This window comes from Mesoplodon bidens (assembly GCF_964165515.1).
Source record: "Mesoplodon bidens genome assembly, chromosome: 3".
In the NCBI taxonomy this organism is placed as follows: domain Eukaryota; kingdom Metazoa; phylum Chordata; class Mammalia; order Artiodactyla; family Ziphiidae; genus Mesoplodon; species Mesoplodon bidens.
The window spans coordinates 65,211,266-65,231,933 of record NC_138178.1 but is presented as its reverse complement, the minus strand read 5'-3'; the positions used below and the strand labels follow the sequence as shown (position 1 = coordinate 65,231,933).

General features: G+C 37.6%; 1 protein-coding gene across 3 annotated transcripts; it reads left to right on the top strand.

Moving 5' to 3' along the window:
- Window positions 1–239: 239 nt before the first annotated feature.
- On the top strand, window positions 240–16,992 carry RCN2 (reticulocalbin 2). Of its 3 annotated transcripts, none has more exons than XM_081230154.1 (7): window positions 240–577; window positions 958–1,063; window positions 3,654–3,850; window positions 10,950–11,051; window positions 14,511–14,607; window positions 15,485–15,627; window positions 16,162–16,992. In XM_081230154.1, the coding sequence occupies exons 1-7, from the start codon at window positions 410–412 to the stop codon at window positions 16,312–16,314; spliced, it is 966 nt and encodes a 321-aa protein (XP_081086280.1). In that variant the 5' UTR covers window positions 240–409; the 3' UTR covers window positions 16,315–16,992. The 3 variants fall into 3 exon arrangements, with proteins under 3 accessions (XP_081086280.1, XP_081086279.1, XP_081086278.1); XM_081230153.1 differs by having other exon boundaries at window positions 10,938–11,051; window positions 15,488–15,627; XM_081230152.1 differs by having other exon boundaries at window positions 10,938–11,051.
- Window positions 16,993–20,668: the final 3,676 nt, after the last annotated feature.

Sequence of the window (20,668 nt, the reverse complement as noted above, 5' to 3'; positions counted from 1 at the left end):
GACAGGGAGGGGGTGGGGTGGGGGCGTGTCTTTTGGAGGGCGTCTTGGCGCAAGGAAAGACTCCTCCGGGGGTCTCCCCTCCCGGCCCCGACCGCCAGCCTCCTGTAGCCTCTGGGCCCGCAGCGGACCGCCACATCGCCGCGGCCCGGCCCCAGCGCCGTGCGGTCCAATCATCGGCGCAGCCTGGCGCCCCGCCCCTCCGCCGGGGCTATATAGGCCTCGGCCTTGCCTTCTGCGTCGCAGCCGTTGATGCTCGGGCTTCAGCCGTTGATCACCCGAGGAACTGAGGCCACGGCACTGTCCGCGTTTCGTCCCACCCTCCCCACGTACCCCGCGCCGCCTCTCTGCGGCCGTCCGCTGAACGCCGCCGCTGGCCTGAGCCCCCTCCTGCCTCCCTCCTCACTTCTCTATGTGTCCGCGGCTGGCCGGCACGATGCGGCTGGGCCCGAGGCCCGCTACGCTGGGGCTGCTCCTGCTGTGCGCCGCGGCAGTCGGCGCCGGGGAGGCCGAGGAGTTGCACTACCCACGGGGAGAGCACCGCGCCGACTACGACCGCGAGGCGCTGCTGGGCGGCGAGGTGAGGCGGCCAGGCCGGTGGCTGGGAGGGCCGGGCCTCGCAGCGCGGCTGCCGCGGGCTTTGTCCCAGGACAAAGGGGGCGGCCGGGCGAGGCCTGGCCGGGGCAGTCTGACAATGGGGGCCGGGCGGGGCGCAGCTCACTCTCCCGTGGACCCCGGGGGCTGTAAGGCTGAGAAAATAGCGCGGCCCAGGAGCTGGATCCCTTCTACCCTCCCTACAAGGGGCAGGATCACTGAGGGTGTGTAGGGGGCAGGGGCCTTGGAGAGCAGGTGTGGGTCACCCCAAAAGCCCTCGGCAAGGTTAGCTCTATTTTTCTCCACCATTTTGCCCTCCTGATAGTAATGCTTGACCACCCCCTGTATATCGCTTACCCCCCAAAGGAAGAAGTCGATGAATATGTTAAACTCACCCCCGAAGAGCAGCACAAAAGACTGAAGTCAATCATAAAGAAAATTGACTTGGACTCAGATGGCTTTCTCACCGAAAGTAAGCACGTCCTACACAACTAACAATGGAAACATCCCTTTGTAGAAGACAGAAATACAAACATTTAAGCAGGGTGTCTGTTGAGTGTAGATTGCTAGTGTTTCAACCAATTACAGGTACTGTGTGAGAGGGAAAAAAGGACATGGTGAGTAGGTTTTATACCTGGAAATCTTTAGACATAGGATACCAACTAACACTCAGTGCTTTCTCCAGTAATATATAAACATCACTGACCCTACATGGTATGTGCAAGTCATACCTAGAGCAAACGCCCTGCTCCTCACATGACTTTTTATCAATATCAACATGATTTACTTTAGAGAAACATGCTAAAAACCTTCTTAAGGCATTAAGTGGTTTATTGCTCTTTTGATATATGCTTCATTAGAATCTTAACAACTTGCTTCTTTTTATAAGCAAGTAGAAAAGGACCTGTTGCATGTGAATTATGTTTATCACAAATTATTATAACTGGTAGAGGCCTTAGAATCATTATGTCCACCTCTTTTTGTAAGGATGAAGAAACTGAAGCCCAGAGGCCTAAGTGCCTTGCTCCAATGAGTAGCAAAGCCAGGATTAGAACCCATATCTCCTGCACTTAATTCAGTCTTTAATATCCTTCACTTAAAAAAACAAAGAAACAAAAAACAAAAAAAAACAAAGTGAGTGCTCTTAGGTAGATTCTAGAGTCAGAAATGAAATGCACAGGTTCTTAAAAGAATATTCCAAATAAATTGCTGTGCACCTGCCTCACCTCATTGCTTAATTCATGTGATGAACCCGATCAACTTTCCAAGTTGATCCTCAACAAAAATTCAGGAGCTGTTTTCTTATAACTCTTATTTATATGCTGTTCAGCATCTGAAGAATGAAGATGCTGGAGAGAGAATTATAAGCTGATTAGTAAATTCAAGATGTGTTGTCAATGAAGTATTCACATTGGTGCCCTCAGGAATATTAAGGTTTTGTTCCTTGTACTTAAAACAAACAACAGAACCTTTAGACTAATTATCCAATAAGAATAGGTCCATCTTTGGTTACACTAGAGAGCACATAAAACAAGTTGATTTGGAAGACTTGGTGCTATTTATCTATATGGGCCTACATGTGTTCAAATATTTAATAGTAGGCTTTTTAAAAAGTTAAAATGAAAAGGAACTTAGTCCAAATCTTCATTTTATAGGTGAGAAAACAAAACCTAGAGAGGGTAAACTTATTCCTTATGGCAGAGCTGAAGTATGAACCCCTGTTTCTGACCTCTGTTTCGTTCTGTATTCTGTTAAGCCATGATGATCATTCTACTTGAGGACTGTTCAGGGAATTTTGCTTATTTGCACTTTAAGGGCCAGGACTGGACTCAGGTTCTTGAGAGACAACTAAGTTCAGTTTGGGCTTTGAAGCCAAACATGGGTTTGAATCTAGACTCTGCTACTTACTAGCTGTGAGTCCTCAATTCCTAACCTCAGTTTCCTGAACTGTAAAACAATTATTATAATTGCCTTGTTTTGAAGATTAGAGACAAAGTATATAGAGGACCTGATATATAATAATTGTTCAATACATGGTTGCCATAATTATTCTGCCCTGATTTAGAGTTTCAGGAGAGACAAAGTGTCTTTACTTTTCTATTCACCTGACCTCCCCCAAACCAATAGAGGAGTACCACTCTTTAAACCAAATGGTGTATTATCTTTAAACCAAATGGGTACTCTTGCTTCCTTGCAAATATTCATGCTTTTCTTCCCCCACCCCCTTTTTTCTTTAATGCAGTATAGTAAATATCTCTATGATAGATTTTTAAAAGTTGATCTGAAAGTGGACATTTGCGATTTAGAAACTTTGCCCCTATGTCTTCAGGTACCCAGTTAAGACAGATAGCTATTACAAGAAGGGCATAAATCATAATTGCTACCCATAACTTTGTTAAAATTTCCTCCAGATGCTTTATGACATAGTTAAAGGGAATGTACTGTAACAATATTTCTCAAATTTCAGTCACTTGAGTACATTTTTCACAATTTAGGCCCTATTTACTTATCTATTATTCCCTTAATATGGTCTTGATTCAACTTAATGTAAAATGTATTTTAAAGGAAAACTTTATATTACTTTCATAAATGAAGAACACTATTTTTTCCAATACATATTAAAATAAATGGGTAGTTATTCAAATATTTGTGCTTCCTGAGATATCTGTGATAATTAGCAAAAGTTATCTGCAATTTTTTGGATAATATGTTTTAAAAGTCAATTGCTATTTTGGCCAATTGGTAGTTTATTTAATAAATACTTGTTGAGCCAGGTGCTTTCTAGGGATTTGGAGTACCTCAATGAACAAAACATACCAAAACTCTCTGTACTCAAAGAGCTTACATTCTGTGTAGATCACATATTATAACATTCTTAAGACTCCAAATAGCTCTCCCCACCTCCTATTCCTATTTCTATGAATACAACTAGGCCAGTTCTCACTCACTGTTTATATACACTAAAGTTTTTTTTCTTCTTTTAAAGAATGTTTAGAAATTCTCACTCCTTTTAAGTATCAGAATTACTATTACATTCATTGTGTTCTGGGAAATTCTCATAGGTGAACTCAGTTCATGGATTCAAATATCTTTTAAACATTATGCTGTGCAAGAAGCGAAACAACAGTTTGTTGAATATGATAAAAACACTGATGGTAGTGTGTCGTGGGATGAATACAATATTCAGATGTATGATCGCGTAATCGACTTTGATGAGAACACTGCTCTGGATGATGCAGAAGAGGAGTCTTTTAGGCAGGTGAGTACGTGTGCACAAGCTTTTGATCATATCAGTTCACTTTACCTTCCTGTATGAGTGAGCACAAGAGGCCTGAGGTCTAGATTGATTGCTTTGTTCTCTAGGCAATCACCTGTTTCACTTCAGTGATCATTTTGATGGTTTCCTTTCTAGCCAGATTTAGGACTCATTCTGGACTACTTCAGTTATCCTTGCATCTGTATTTCTCACCTGCATCATTTGTCCTCATTTCTAGGGTTGCTTTTTTAGTGTATTTTGAATATGTATCTCAATATTTTTTTTGTTATTGAACAATTGGTTTTATTATCATGTTACGAAGACTATAGAGGCCTATTCCCATTTTTAAGCACATAGTTTTATATAAAATAACTCTAAAATTTTTTAAAATTGTAGTAAGGTACACATAACAAAATTTACATTTTAACTATTTTTAAGTGTGCAGTTCAATGTTGTTTAGTACATTCACATTGTTAGGCAACCACCACTCGACTTTCTTTCTCTGAACTCAACTATTCAGGGTACCTCGTATAAGTGGAATCATAACATTTTTGTGTGTGTGTGACTAGCTTATTTAACTTAATGTTCTCAAGGTTCGTCCATGTTGTAGTATGTGGCGGAATTTCCCTTTAAAGACAATTCCATTATATGTATATATCACATTTTGTTTATCCATTCATCAGTCAATGGACAGTTGAGTTGCTTCAGCTTTTCGGCTATTGTGAGTAATGTTGCTATGAACGTGGGTGTACAAATATGTCTTCGTGACCCTGCCTTTAATTCTTTTGGGTATATATCCAGAAGTGGAATTGCTAGATCATATGGTAATTCTATTTTTAATTTTCTGAGGAACTGCAATACTGTCTTCTATAGTGGCTGCACCATTTAAAATAACTTATTTTTGAAGATTCAGTACCACTATGAGTTCCGTTGTGTCTCATTGTTTAATTTGTTGAAATATATTTCTTAAGCAGAGTTGAGGAAGACAATATTTAGGAATCAGTAGGAACTTTTAAAGACTTTTTACTTAGTAATTAGTAGGAACTTTTTAAGACAAATTACTATAAGCTTGAGAAATTACTATTTCAAATACTTCTGTATTTCAGAGGTAATTTTAAAGACTTTTTTTTTTTTTTTTTTTTTTTTTTTTTTGCGTGGTACGCTGGCCTCTCACTGTTGTGGCCTCTCCCGTTGCAGAGCACAGGCTCCGGACGCGGAGGCTCAGCGGCCATGGCCCACGGGCCCAGCCGCCCCACAGCATGTGGGATCCCCCCGGACCGGGGCACGAACCCGTGTCCCCTGCATCGGCAGGCAGACTCTCAACCACTGCGCCACCAGGGAAGCCCTAAAGACTTTTTTTAAGAGTTTTTTGTATGTGGAAAAAATAAAACCAAACACCTTGTTGCAAACGTTGTGTCCCAAAATATTAATCAAGGGTGCTTGGAAAACATTTGAGGCTCCTCTATTCCTTAACTTACCTATCCCATTATTAGTATCTACCTTTTAGTTTTTACCATGGCCATATTTTATCAGTGTATATGCTATTTATTTTAGAATCATATTGTCCACTTGAACTCTGTAGGCCATCACTAACTCAAAATTGGTTGTTTCTCTGCTAATGATTATGAACATGCTATGCATATACCACTGGTGTGGAGGTTAAGAGCTCCAGCTTTGGAGCCAGTCTGCTTGGCTTCACATTCAGGCAGACCACTTAACAGTGGTGCAGCTTTAGGTTAAGTCAGACCTCCTTATGCCTCAGTTTCCTCATATCTAAAAATGGGAATGATAATAGTATGGAGAAACAGTAATAAATATTGAGAGTAGCAGTTGGACTGGTAAACTCTTCTATGTTGATTTGAAAGAATACTGTTGAAGAAAGCATGTGTGATTCACATATTTATCTTTAATATTTATATACAATCAGCTTTTGAAAGTTGTTTAAGGCATTTGTTAACTGTATCAGCTTTAGATGAGTTAGGATTTAATATATACGGGAAAAATGTCTTTGCTCCTTTTTTTCTCCTTATTTGGGTCTTCATCTTACAGCAGACTGAAAAGAGTGCAAATCAGTCTTTTCACTACTTAGTGCTAAAAAGAAAACAAATGATAATAATGAAGTTAGGGGTTTGTCTACTAGTTATTCTCCTTTACTATAGGAATTAACTCATCTTAAAAGCATCATTCGCATTCCAAGACTTTTCTAAAACCAAACCATGCTATGATATTATGACTTCCCTGCCAGAGAATAAAACAGAAGTTAAATACAGTATTTTAAAATCTTACTAGAATTAGATTCTGTCCTTTTTTTTTTTTTTTTCACTCAAAAGATTCAATTAGCAACCCATCAAAAATAAGAAACGTGTGTGGTTTTTAAAATCTGTATTCTTTGGGGGGTTGGGGGTGTGGGATGAAATAATACATGATGTTGAGGAGAAAATCTTCACTTTGAAGAGGTACATGACTTGTTAATATAAAGTATTTATGAACCGTTTTTCTTTTAAAAGTTTTCTGGTTCTAATGCTATGTTCCCCACCCAGGTACTCAGTACATGTTGATTATAAGACTCTACTTTTAAAGAATGAATTAGATGGACCTTAATAGCCTAAATGAATTTATGGATCCCTAAAATGAACCCTCAATGGGAGTCCTAATGGTTATTCTTTGACAACACAGGAATATGTCTCTACATGAAGTTCTATTTATAATACTTTATTAGAATCTGATATATATAGATATAACCCACTAAAAGTGGATGTGGGGTGTAAAGATGAACCCAGACACAGCTGCATTATTATTCAAAATAAAAAATCAAGGATGAAGAATGAATCGGTCTTAATCGAAGTAACAGACTAAATATTATACCATAAAATAATCATAAAAAGTAATTGGATATCTAAATAAAATAAAATGTTTCTATATGGAAGCCTAATAAAAAACAAAAATCAATTTGATACATGAATTTTATCTTATTTTTGATGTATCATATAGAGAATAGAGATAGCCTGGAATAATGACCCTCTCAGGCTGTGAAATGTCTGAAAAAGCATTTCTTTATGATCTGATGAAAGTATAGTCAGCACTTTTAAGCAGGATATTTAAAGTTTGAGGACCAACCAGGCAGAAGCTCAATTGCTCTAACTTCTAAAGCCAGCTGCTGAATGTGCATGTATAAGCAATATTTATTTATGTAAGATATTATCTTGCATGTGGTTAATCAGAATAAGACCTAGACTTTTTTTCTGGTATCACAGGTTATATATTTCCTCATGTAAAATTTTTAGTCTACCAAAAGATGGCAGTTTTGTTCTTCACAAGTTTCTATTACAATATAAAATAAACGAGTATGGTAGTTTCTATCTTTTTACTACTGTGTATAGTACTTCCTGCTCTCCAGTAGAACACAAGGTCTTTATACAGAAGAAAAAAGTGTTGAGGTTTTATGAAACTGATAGTCTTTTGTTGTTCTCTTTTAGAAATTTGCCACTTTGAAAAACGTCTTTCAGTGTATTGGCTTCTTTAGTATGAGTCTCTCTTAAATTGTGTTCCTCAAATGACTAAAACTTTTAAAAATCACATTATTTCATTTTATTTTTAAAACTGAGAAATGTAAACCAGAAAATACCTTTTTTTTTTTTTTTTAAAGAAATCTTAGCTGTTGAAAGAGATCCTTTCTTTCCATAGGCAAATTTGGCCAAATTCCACTCCCTCTGCTGAAACATGGACCTTTTTGCTCTGAATTGAAGGGTTCTTTCATAAGGAAATCTAAGCACTTAGTATTTGAATAGTGATTTATTCAAAAAGAACTTGATTGACTCAACAAAGTACCTCAAGTTCTTATTTTTCTACTTTTCCCCATGTTAAAGCTGAAAATAACATGTAAATTATTTGGTCTAATTATTTAAAATTATGAAACATTAAGTTAAAACAGCTATTTGGAAACACTGTTTTCCCCCTGTCATGATTGGGTGGATATAACTGGCTAGTGGAATCTGGATGTTTAAAAGACAAATTCTTTGGGGAAAGAAATGAGCCTCTCCACTGTAAATCAATCATCGTAAAAGAACTAGTGTTTCAGTAAATGACTGCTAGCTAACCTCTAGTATTCCAAAAAACCGAAAAGAGTATTTCTTTTCAACAGTGAATCACATAAATTAAAAGCTTCTAAAATATTTGAAATTGTACTTTTTCAAAAATGTGCAGATTAATACACATAAGTTTATAGAAAGTTATTCCCAGAAATCCTCAAAATAGAATTTATGCCGGATTAGCAATATGCCACTATTGGCTTCCAAGGCTCTTAATCACAGAATTACCTTTGAGAAATTCATTAAAAGCAGCCTTGTCCCTAATAGCTGCTACTTCTTGATTTCCTATCAGAGTGTACTTGGGGGGAAAAAAAGGAAGATGGGTGTGAGAAAGTAGAAAAGGGTATGATTATTTAACCTCGACCTCAAGATAGGCCCTTTTCAGCTTTTGATGTGTTTTATCTGGACATACAGAATTAACACTGTAAAGAGCCTACAAAGAGTAGACTTCCAATATTATGTACATTTATCAAAAGTATTCTCATTAAAGAACTATTTTTTGAAACCTGTTAACGTGTTTTTGAAAAGTCATTTTGAAGACCAGAAATAGTTAGAAATAGGCATACCAAGAATTAATACATAATCTAAATTTATTGCTTTGGGGACATTAAAAAAATTATTGAGATTGTTAAAGAAGATAGTGTGTAGTACTGTAGAAAGAACAGGGAGGATCCAAGTTCAACATATTTTAGCTGTTTTTCTGACATCCCTTTCAATAAATCATTTTAATCTCATTTTTTCTATCAATAATAGTAATATGTAACATTTGTTTAATACCTAATACTTAAGGTTTCTAATTGCTTGATAGGAATTCTCATCCCAATTGCTTAACAGATTTTTTTTTTCTTATTTATTATAAATTGTTCAATTTATTTAAACTAAAAAAAAAAACAGTTCACCCATTTCTGTCACCTCCCCACCTCTGGCAACCACCAGTCTGTTCTCTGTATCTTGAGCTTGGTTTGGGGGGAATTTTTTGTTTGTTTTTAGATTCCACATATAAGAGATCATACAGTATTTGTCTTTCTCTGACTTATTTCACTTAGCATAATGCCTTCAAGGTACATTCATATTGTCTCAAATGGCAAGATTTTATTCTTTTTTATGGCTGAATAATAAGTCCCTTACATTCGAATGAGTTCCATTCGTAAGTCCGATTTGCTCGTTAAGTCCAACAAAGTTAGCCTGGGTACCCAACTAACACAATCGGCTATATAGTACTGTACTGTAATAGGTTTATAATACTTTTCACACAAATAATACATAAACACAAACGAGAACATTTTTAATCTTACAGTACAGTACCTTGAAAAGTACAGTAGTACAGTATGACAGAAGGCATACAGGGGCTGGCATCGAGTGAACAGGCAAGAAGAGTTACTTACTGGAGGAGGGAGAGGAGGTGGGAGATGATAGAGCTGAAAGATCGTCAGCAATAGGAGATGGAGGGCAAGGTACAACTGCACTCGCACCTGACGCTGATGCCACAAGTTTTGGTTGCTTGCTGGATTCAATTCTGTCTACCGTCTTGAAAAAACGATCCAGTGATATCTGGGTAGTAGCTCTTTCTTTCTTGTCACAGATGACACGGTAGCACTGGATTGCATTCTGAACGGCTACTACAGCCTTTGTGTACCATCCTACGTTTGGGTCCTGTGCCTCGAAAAGTAACAGTGCCTCCTCAAATAAAGAAAATCCCCTTGCCATTTCCTGTGTCGTGAATCTCTTCAGTTCTTTAGTTACTTCTTCTTTTTGTCTCTCTTCATCCTTTCTCTGGGCCTCCAATTCCATCTTTTCGCCTCGTTCCACTCTCTCAATTATTTTCACTTTTGTTTCTATTGTTACCACTTGGTGCTTCTTAGCAGTACCAGCTACATTACCACTGCTTTTACGCTTGCTTCCGGACATCCTGGGCTTGAAATAAAGATACTGTACTACTGTACTCTATACAGTACTGTACAATAAAGTAAACAAAAGCACAACCACTTGTAGAGGATGCACGCACGTGACAATGTATGCCCGTCATGTAAACTAACTTACGTGATTGGACATACTATATATTGGCTATTGTAAATAATGCTGCAGTGAACATAGAGGCTCGTATATCTTTTTGAGCTAGTGTTTTCATTTTCTTTGGTTAAATACCCAGAAGTGGAATTCCTGGATCAGATGGTAGTTCTATTTTTAATTTTTTGAGGAATCTCCATACTGTTTTCCATAGTAGCTGCATCAATTTACATTCCCACCAACAGTGCACAAGAGTTCTCTTTTCTCCATATCCTTACCAACACTTGTTATTTCTTGTCTTTTTTGTAACAGCCAGGTGTGATATCTCATTGTGGTTTTGATTTGCATTTCCCTGATGATTTATGATGTTGAGCATCTTTTCATTTACCTGTTGGCCATCTGTATGTATTTGGAAAATGTCTATTCAGATCTTCCCATTTTTTTAGTTGGACTGTTTGGTTTTTTTTCTATTGAGTTGTACACGTTTTTTATATATTTTGGATATCAGCCCCTTATCATATATATGATTTACAAATATTTTCTCCCATTCAGTAGCTTTCATTTTATTATTGGTGGTTTCTTTTGCTGTGCAGAAGCCTTTTAGTTTGATGTAGTCCCACTGTTTATTTTTGCTTTTGTTGCTTTTGGTGTCAGATTATCCCAGCTGTATAGGTGAGGAGACCAGAGAAGTTAAGCAATTTGCCCTAAGTAATAAGCTAGTGAGTGGCATTCAGATCTGAGTTTCTGTGGCTGGAGTTTAGTGGCTGGAATTCAGATCTGAGTTTCTCTGACTCTAGAGCCTGTGTCTCTGTACGGCTTCTAATAAATGTTTGTTTTTTGCCCAACTTACCTTCAGAGAGATGATGTGAAGATAAAATATGATAATGGGTGTAAATGTACTTTAGATTTCACATAGTTGTATTTTTCGAAGTATTTTTAATGATGTTATGGTATGGATGAGACCTTTAAACGTGTTCAATATTTAATTTTCAAAGCTTCATTTAAAGGACAAGAAGCGATTTGAAAAAGCTAACCAGGATTCAGATCCTGGTTTGAATCTTGAAGAATTTATTGCTTTTGAGCATCCTGAAGAAGTTGATTACATGACGGTAAGGAAGAAACATTTCAAGATGACTATTGCATGACCAAAACTTTAAAACTTGCTTTTACAAAGTAATTAAAATGAATTGTATGGCAAACAGAATTTTGGGAGACAGGAAGATCTAAAGTTTTCCCTGCTTAAGATAAGGAGTGGGAAGAAGGAGGTTTTCTGGTGGAGTGGGGTGGGGTGTGCTTATTGGGAGGAAGAAGGTAAGGAATGAGTTTTCTTTAATCTCTGTAACATATATGAGCATCAGTCTTTCCCTGGCTAGTTTCTGTTTCATAACCACATTATCTTCAGTGCCTTCCTTGTCTTTTTGTAGTTTTCTGACTTTCCTCTGGTTTTTCAGTATTAGTAACACTAGAACTTCCTATTTAGTTTACAGCATCACTTGTGAAAACTTTTGGTCTGGGAAAATGTATCACATTTGGATCTCTTTTCATAGGGTGTGTGGGGGTAGGGTGGGGGGTACAGCTGCTAATGACTAATGATGTTTTTGCAACTTAAGGCATAATGAGTCCTCTCATCCCTTTAGTGCTTAAAAGAAGTACCAGCTCTTCAAAATTTTGCTGGACTCTAGGTTTAATTTAACACTGATTAAGCCCCTCCTATGACTTGATAAGCTTCTTGAGAACAGAAACTATCCTATTGGAGGGTAAAGATTAATATAAGACATGGCTTTTAAAAAATAGGCTAAACATTTCTATTGAGGTCTGTTGCCTGGCATCAGCCTCCAGCCATGTGGCTTAGTTCCCTGGACATTTCAGGGAGGGAAGCTGTAGCTTTTTGTTTAATGGGTCATGATCAGATGCTGCTACCTTGTTAGCCAGGCTGCAGATACGTTTTTCATGACCTAGTTTAAGAACATTGGCACAATTTGTTTAATTAGGGCCAATTAGGGCCAAAATTTGAGCCCTAGCATGGTAGGTAGAGGATGTTGGATCTTGATTACCTGGGGAATAAGGAACAGTTGAAGACTGAGGAGGGAGATGACCAGTGAAAGCAATGAAATAATTTAGGCATTATATGTTATGGCCCCGGAATACAAGGTGGCAATGGAATGAATTAGACTTGACCAACATTTTGAAGAAAGCATAGACAGGAATGTTGACTGACTAAGCACGGGAAGGGAGGGGGGCAAGAGTCAGAGATGACTGTGAGGCTTGGGGCTTGCATAACAATGAAAACCCATTGCAGAACGGGGTGTATCAGTATGGGGAAGTATGTTCTTTGTGCTGAGTTGGCCTTGATGGCAGCGTATAAGGTGTGTAATCATAAACTGGTGTCTCATTCAGAGCAATTTCATTAATTCCTATTTACCTTAATTGTTTTTGTGTATCCCTTTTTCCCTTTAAGGATATATTTGATATGGGAAAAGGCAGGAGTACAAGATCAACTAAGTGATTCTACTTTGGATCAAAATTTGGAATTTAAAGATATTTTCATTCATGTAGTTCCAAAAATTATTTTAACCAAGGCAACATTATTGAAATAAGTCTATTGTTTCCCAAGAGGATTACTTGAATGGAGGAATAATCATTTTGATCAGTGATTCTTTTACTGGGTCACAGACTCCTTTAAAAAGCATGATGCAAACTATGTACTGTGTCCCAGAAAAATCCTATGTATGTCCATGCTTATACACGTGAAATATTGGATTATAATTTCAAGAGATTCTCAGATCCTCTCTCTAAAACCAATCTTTGGATATCCAGGTTAAGATCCCCTGGTTTCTATATATAAACTCTGTAATATTTGATTTTAAAAAACACCAACAGTTGGGCCTCCCTGGTGGCGCAGTGGTTGAGAGTCCGCCTGCCGATGCAGGGGATGCGGGTTCGTGCCCCGGTCTGGGAGGATCCCGTGTGCCGCGGAGCGGCTGGGCGCGTGAGCCATGGCCTCTGGGCCTGCGCGTCCGGAGCCTGTGCTCCGCAACGGGAGAGGCCACAGCAGTGAGAGGCCCGCATACCGCAAAAAGAAAAAAAAAAAAAAAAAAAAAAAAAAAAAAAAAAAAAAACACCAACAGCTTCTATTTAAGTGTTATTTCATACAGATGTAGATAAAGCCCCTGGGTTTGACTAGAATGGTAGACTTTTGAGAATATGTTTCATTATAGTTGTGATGCTAGAATCCAGATTGAAAGGTATTTGGGTGGCAGTAGGTAATGAGGAAACGAGAACAGTAAGGTATAACCTATGAGAGGAAAAGAAAAACCAGGATGGTGGCTAAAGAGTGCAGCATAGTCATTGGGGACTTGAATGTTTTTAAAGGCATAGAAGAAGGAGCTGGTGGAAAAGAGATTGGAGCCTTGGCAGAGGCTGGAGTTAAGAGTGAAAGAAAGCACTCAGGAAATGGGATAGTATGGGATCTAGGAAGACAGTTGAGGGGGAGAAGAGGGGGAGAGAGCTTTAACTGCTGAGATCAAAGGCCTAAAATGATGAGAGGAAAAGGCATATATAGAGGTAATTAAAGGTGAGGATGCAATGCTGGGAAACAAGGAAGCATTTCAGAAGACCTGTACCATGTGTAGAAAAACAGGAAGGTCTTTGTCAAGAGTGTATTGGAGAGAGTTAGGGTGAGGCCCAAGGAAAATGGAGGTTTCAAAAAACAGCTGTAGAGTGTATGTTAGGGAAAGTGAGGCAGAGATAGACTTCCAAGCTGCAGTGAGAGCCCACCAAAATGGCAAGAAATTAATTTACAAGGACTAGTTTCTATTTTTGTATCTTTCTCTGATTCTGGAATAAAGGAGAAAGTGAAGTGAGTCTGATGTACTAGACGGGGATTGGCATAATAAGAAGAGGGTACAAGGGGATATAGGAATGTAATAAGGGAAGTACTGAAGCAGCTGGCCATTAAACGGGTCATCTTGGATCAAGTATAACGAGAAAGGGTGTGATCTCTGGGTCAGCGGGGAGTGGTTGGTAAGAAGCCTTGGTAAGCGTGAGGAACAGATTTGGGGGCAGTCTGGTGTGGACAGGGTAGATTGGTAGAAGAAGCGGCAGGGGGTTGAGGTTTTATAGGGGACTGCCCCATTTCAGGTCTGGGGGTAGAACAGCAGCTCTATTCAAAGATCTAAGACAACAGTTCTTTTGGGGTTGTTAATAGATTTGAGGGAAAGTGGAATTAAAGAACACAAAGGTAGTAAGATATGTCATTCTTCAGAAGGAGGGTAATGTGCAGAAAATAGGAGTGTGAGTTTAGTGCCGAGGTTGTTCAGGAGGGTGAAGTGGAGTGCTCAATAATAGAAACTTAAGGATGTTGAATTTTAAGCTACTTAATATTTGGGGTTTTATTCCTGCTTCTAAATTCCAATGTTTAGAAAGATTGTCTTGCAAGTATGGACAACCAAAATAATTATTCCTAAATAAGTTCTGTAGTAGCATTGATTCAGATGGTGGTGGGATTGAAACTTTTGTGACTAATTTTTTTGTGTGTGTGTGTGTGTGTGTGAACGGACATGCAATAGGAATTTGTCATTCAAGAGGCTTTAGAAGAACATGACAAAAATGGTGATGGATTTGTTAGTTTGGAAGAATTTCTTGGTGACTACAAGCGGGACCCAAGTAAGTAGCTTGGGGATGTGTGGAAGTGGGGGGTGGGAAAAGAAGAAAGAAATTGAAAGACAGTCTTGCTCATTGAGATTTCTGTTTGACAGAGGAAAATGGAAGAAGAACTGGGCCTGATTCCTCCTTGTTCTGCCAAGTTCAATAAAATACAAGGGAAACAAAGGGACTTAAAGCTTATCTGAGAATGCTGTTTTTACTCACTTTTAGTTCCACATCTAGATCCAAGCATTTTTCTTCCTTTTCAAACAAATGCAATGTAATCATCAATCCAAATGGGTGAGGAAGTAAAGGTTGATATTTTTAAATAGACTTCTGTACCCTTGCATGTAGATCTTGAAAGAGAAGAAAATATAGAATCCTATAAATACTGGAGTAAGACTGGAAGGTGGCTTACTGAGTGTTTGAAATTTGAGGAGTTTTTAAATGCAGCTTTTTCTGAAAGCAGCTGTCTTTTCAGAATTGTTGCTTAAAAGCATCACTTACTGTGAATGTCACTTTAAAATTACACATGGCATTGCTTTGTAAGAGCACGCAGGAAGCTTTAGTCACATGATGTACGTAAAAACATTACCTAGCTCAAACTTGGGAAAACTATATCTGAACAAGTAGCAGCAGTTAACAAAATTACTAGTTTGTGATAATAAGTAACAATTTAAAAACTCTTGAGTATCACTTTTGAAAATTACTATAGAGTTTATACTTATTTCAGGACTTTTCAGTTAAGTACTTCTGTTTCTTTGGGCCTCCTTTATTTGGTAAGCTTTAAATTAATTTCCTTTATTCTAGGGGTATACCAACCTTCTTATTGGATACATGTGATATTCTTGCATATGCATGTTTATGTTCTTGGTGTTTTTTTTTTTAATATATTAAGCAGCAAGTGAAGATCCAGAGTGGATACTCGTTGAGAAAGATAGATTCCTGAATGATTATGACAAAGATGCTGACGGCAGGCTTGATCCCCAAGAGCTGTTGTCTTGGGTAGTACCCAATAATCAGGGCATTGCACAAGAAGAGGTAAGTGTTACAGAATTACTCTCTCATCCCCAAATTGGTGCTAAGAAGTGATAGTAAAGGAAATTCAAAATCTTAAGCCAAAGAAAGAAGGAGTGGAGTTATTTATTTAGGAATAATGCATTGCTATTTCTTGATTTAAATCTATGATCTGTTTTAGATTGTTTGAGATTTTCAAGGAGACAAAGAAGTTAAGATTGTATCATGTATTAATCTGATAGCACAATAGAATAATAAAAATTTGTATTTACCTATAGGGGCTCAAAATGAGTTATATTAATTTTGCTTTACTTTGAAATATCCTGAATTGGATTTGAGTTGGGAGGAGGCAGAACCCAGCAGAAATTAAGGAAGGGGGTAATGAGAGGTGCCGTAGACAAACCTGGTCACAATGGTTAATATTTTTAGATACTTAGACAATAATGAATACTTGGCATACCTGAATGGTTTTGACAAATCAAATCACATTAAAATGTGAACATCTTGCTGAAAATGCTTATTACACTTGACACCTTTTTGTTTTGTTTTATTTTAAAGGCTCTTCATCTAATTGATGAAGTGGATTTGAATAGTGACAAAAAGCTGTCTGAAGCAGAGATTATGGAGAGCCAGGACTTGTTTCTTACCAGCGAAGCCACAGATTATGGCAGACAGCTTCATGATGAATATTTCTATCACGATGAGCTTTAATCCCTGGGTATATCTGAGTAGAGTACTGACTCCTTTTATAGTTTGTTACCAGCTTTACTTTTGTGATAAAATGTTGATGTTATATTTTACATTCTTACGTCTTACCACAGTCAAGATTAATGTACATTAAAATTTTGGCCTTTTAGAAGAAACGTAAAACAAAAACCTGATATTTATTTCAAAACGTATTAAAAAAATGAAACAATATTGTGCCATATGACAACATAGTCTTTCCTAAATATTCCATCTGTTTAGTACTGTATTATGGAATATTTGAGTTCTGTTTCCATACTTGAAAAAATGGAGGATTCTAGAGATGGCTGAACAATATTATTTAAGTAGTATATGACTGAGCTATCAATTTTTGTTTTAAGTAGATTTAATTTGGGAACTGACAGAAGGACATTGTGTTTAGTTTTAGCATTTTTGTTTCAAAACCTTTAAAGGAACCTTAGAAGGACTTATGCCTCACATGTTAATGTTGAGAAGTTCTGCTTAATTTTAAAATGGTTTCTATAAAAGGTTTTATTGTATGAAATAGAACTTTATATTTTTGCATATGTATAGATAGTAATTATATTTAATGTGTAACTATAGCATTATGGTGTGTGGAATTTGACATCGTCCAGAACTCTTCTTTTTTTTGACTGATTAAAAATGAAATGTCCTATCTTTTTATATGTTGTTTGTTTTTCTTTAATCTTTCAGGTAAACCTTGAATTTAGCAAAAGTTTTGTTTTATTATACATTACTTCACCTCATCCATTCCTGTATTTTATTTGGGGAGTGAATGTTCTCAAAACTCTGTTAAATTATATTCTTGCTGCATATTCTTACTTTGCCTTTTTTTTTTCTAGATAAAAGAATCATATTATAATTGAATGTGCACCTGACACATTTCAGTTGCTATTGTGGCAAATGTGGTCTTGCTATTTGGGGCTAGAAATAATCATAAGAACTACACAGGTTGAAATCACCAGTAGAGCTGGTTAGTTATCAGCAGTAGAGCTCAAGATCAGTCATACTGAAATTAAAATCATACTTGATAAGCATTTGTCCACACCTAAATGGTCAGTTTTAACCTTATTCAGGAAGTCAACTTATTACCTTTGTGGGGAGTAAGAAAAGTGAGAAGGTGAGAAATTCATTTTTTCATAGCTTTGACTCACAGATAGTTTTTCTTTCTGTTTTCTTAAATTACTTTTATTTGTGGGTGAAGAGGTCAGCTATGCATTCTATTAATCGTTTTCCAATCTAAAGTTGTCTCCTTTATAGCACACACAGCACTGGGGGGCTCAGCCAGTCTTTATGAGTTATTAGAGAAAATCTGAAACCCTTTTCTAATAGAATTAACTGCATCAGCTAACCTACCTACTGCTCCCACCTCTGCTGATGTGAGTCGCGAATGCAAATTGTAACCTCTCATACTTTAATGATAGCTTGCTTACCCTGGTATCTAAAGTACATGGTTTTCATTTTAACTTACACAATACTTGTCTGGCCTTTTAAGAATTAAAGATATACTATTATCACTCATCTGCCACTTGTCAGCCTTATTGAAGTTGGGGTATTTATTTGGAATAACCAGTTTGATTAGCATGCTAACCATTTGTTTTTCTCACTAGATTCTCCAAAATCTGTACCAGAATTGTTAGATCATTGGATATGGCTTTTATATTTAATCTTAATGAGTTAAGAGTTAGCATTCTACATTATCTTGATTTCATGCAGATATAAGAATTTTGGTGACATTATTAGCAGTCACCAATATCTGTACTCCTTTAGTTCCTGGCATAAAGAAAATTACACTTTCCAGCCCCCATGTGGGTGAGCAAGGGCTAGTTCTGACCAGTTAAATGTGAGTAGAAGTAGTATGTGTCACTCCCAGACCAGGCCAGTGACAAACCTTTGCCATGGCATTGTAGAGGATGCCTCATTTGAAATGGTGAAGCCACAAGATCAAAGTAGTCTTGATTTCTGAGTGACCACATGGAGGTCAGTTGGACCGTCAGTGGACTTTGCATGATCAAAAAATAGACTTTTATTATGTTAAGCTACTAAGATTTTGGTGTGTTTTTTGTTTTTTTGTTTTTTAAATTACAGCAGAGCCCAGCCTATCCTTACTGAGTGAAGATTTAGTATTAAACAATTGGCTTTTATAAGCATATGGAGAAGAATCATCATCTACTTGAACGGAGTTTCTATATCTTCTGCTAATTCAAAATAGAAAAGTTTATTTTTAAGGCTTTTATTTGGATTTAAATAAGCCTCTTTAAAAATAAAACTTTAGGGCTTCCCTGGTGGCGCAGTGGTTGAGAGTCCGCCTGCCGATGCAGGGGACACGGGTTCATGCCCCGGTCCGGGAAGATCCCACATGCCGCGGAGGGGCTGGGCCTGTGAGCCATGGCCACTGAGCCTGCGCGTCCAGAGCCTGTGCTCCGCAACGGGAGAGGCCACAACAGTGAGAGGCCCGCGTACCACACACACACACACACACACACACAATTTTTAATAAAATTAGGATAATTTGAATTTATTCTTATGAAATGAGAGTAAAGACAGAATGAGGCTTTTTGAATAAGCTGATTCTGGCTGAAGGACTTAATCCATTGTTTGACTTCAGGTACTACTTCAAAATGGAAAAGTTGGCAGTATTTGCACATTTGCACAAATCAGTTCATATATGGTTCTGATTGGGCAAATATACAGGACAGAAAATGACTTTCTAGTTTGTGGTATGAACTTAAAGGAAGCCAGGACATTCATAGTAAAAGCCATGAGGTCATGTTTGCCTTACTTATTAGTTCTTTCCTTTGCAGTTTTGTTTTTTTTAAAACAGACCTTATTTTTCGAGCAGTCTTAGATTCACAGCAAAATTGAGCAAAAAGGTAGTTATTTCCCATAAGCTCTGCTCTTTGCATATGCACAGCCCCCTCCACTATCAAAATCCTGCACCAGAGTGGTATATTTGTTACAATTGATGAGCCTACATTGACACATTATTATCACCCAAAGGCCACAGTTTACATTAGGGTTCACTCTTGGCCTTGTACATTCTGTGGGTTTGGACAAATGTATAATGACAAATCCACCTTTATCCAGAGTAGTTTCACTGCCCTAAAGTCCTCTGTGCTCTGCCTTTATTCATTCCTCCTCCACCAAACCCCTGGCAAACAATAAACTTACTGTCTCCTGAGTTTTGCCTTTTCCAGAACATCGTATAGTTGGAATTATACAATATATAGCCTTTTAAGGTTACTTTGCAGTTTTGAATGTGCACCATTGTTGCTCTAGGTTTTTGTGTTACCATATTTCCTTTTAAGTGAGAAATTTCTATGTAAACTTCCATAAGATCTTTTCAACTTTGGAAAATAATTTGGGAAAGCCAGTAAGAGTCAAATTTTTGAAACAAGTATAACAACTAGTGTGCTTCATTTCAACATTGAATGTTTGTCAAATAAATATTTGGCCAGATTTCCTGGCTGCTATGAAATTTTTTACAACTGATATCAGTGAGTAGCTCAACTACTTAAGAGCCACCAGAACAGGTACTAAAATGTCTCAATTTGATTTGGAAAAAAAGACAATTCAAGTACAGAGGAAAACAAGTATGGTGAAATACCTAGAGTTCACCATATCTTTATTTCAAATTAACTAAAAATAGTTCATGAGCTGTCGAAAGTAAACCACTTGAATTTATAAAATTTTAAAAATGGTTAAAGAGATTTTTTAAAAATCATATAAGCCTTTAGTCTTGGTTTTATGTACTCTAAACGAAAAAAATCATCCTAGTTCTGTTTTCTGTTCTACAAAGATATTTTTCTTTTCTTCTGAGGCCAGGATCCAATGAACAGAAAGCATCGCTCTTTTGCTGTGTAGTACAATTAGTAGTGATTGGTAACACAGGTAAAGAGACCATCTCACTACAGGGATACACTAAAAGCATGAACAAAGGTGTTTTTTTGTGCCAGCTGCTGGCCTGCCTGAATTGATGTTTTGTTGTTCCGTCTAACAACAAATGACCTCATACAAGTGGTTGATTTTGTAAGAGTACTCTGTAATAAAAAACTTGATCATATTTAATTGTGGACTTGCCTTTGTGGTGGTAAGGAAAGGGAAGCTGGGCTAAGCTGAGGCTGAGCTGTGACTAAGCTGTTTACAGGTATTTCACCTCACTGGCATACAGCAATTAGTCTTCTATGTGTGCTCCTTCAGCCCTTCCACTTTTTAAACCCCAACACCGCAGCAAAGCTCCTAACTCCCAAACAACCCACCAAAGCAAAACAACAAATACTGCAAGCTTAGAGAAGGAAAGAGATGAGGGTGATTTGTATTAATGCCACTTTCCTGCTCA

Coding starts and splice junctions, on each gene's coding strand:
- RCN2 (XM_081230152.1), top strand. CDS start 410: ATGTGTCCGCGGCTGGCCGGCACGATGCGGCTGGGCCCGAGGCCCGCT. Junction 1,064..3,653: donor AGATGGCTTTCTCACCGAAA/GTAAGCACGTCC, acceptor AAATTCTCATAG/GTGAACTCAGTTCATGGATT. Junction 3,851..10,937: donor AAGAGGAGTCTTTTAGGCAG/GTGAGTACGTGT, acceptor TAATTTTCAAAG/CTTCATTTAAAGGACAAGAA.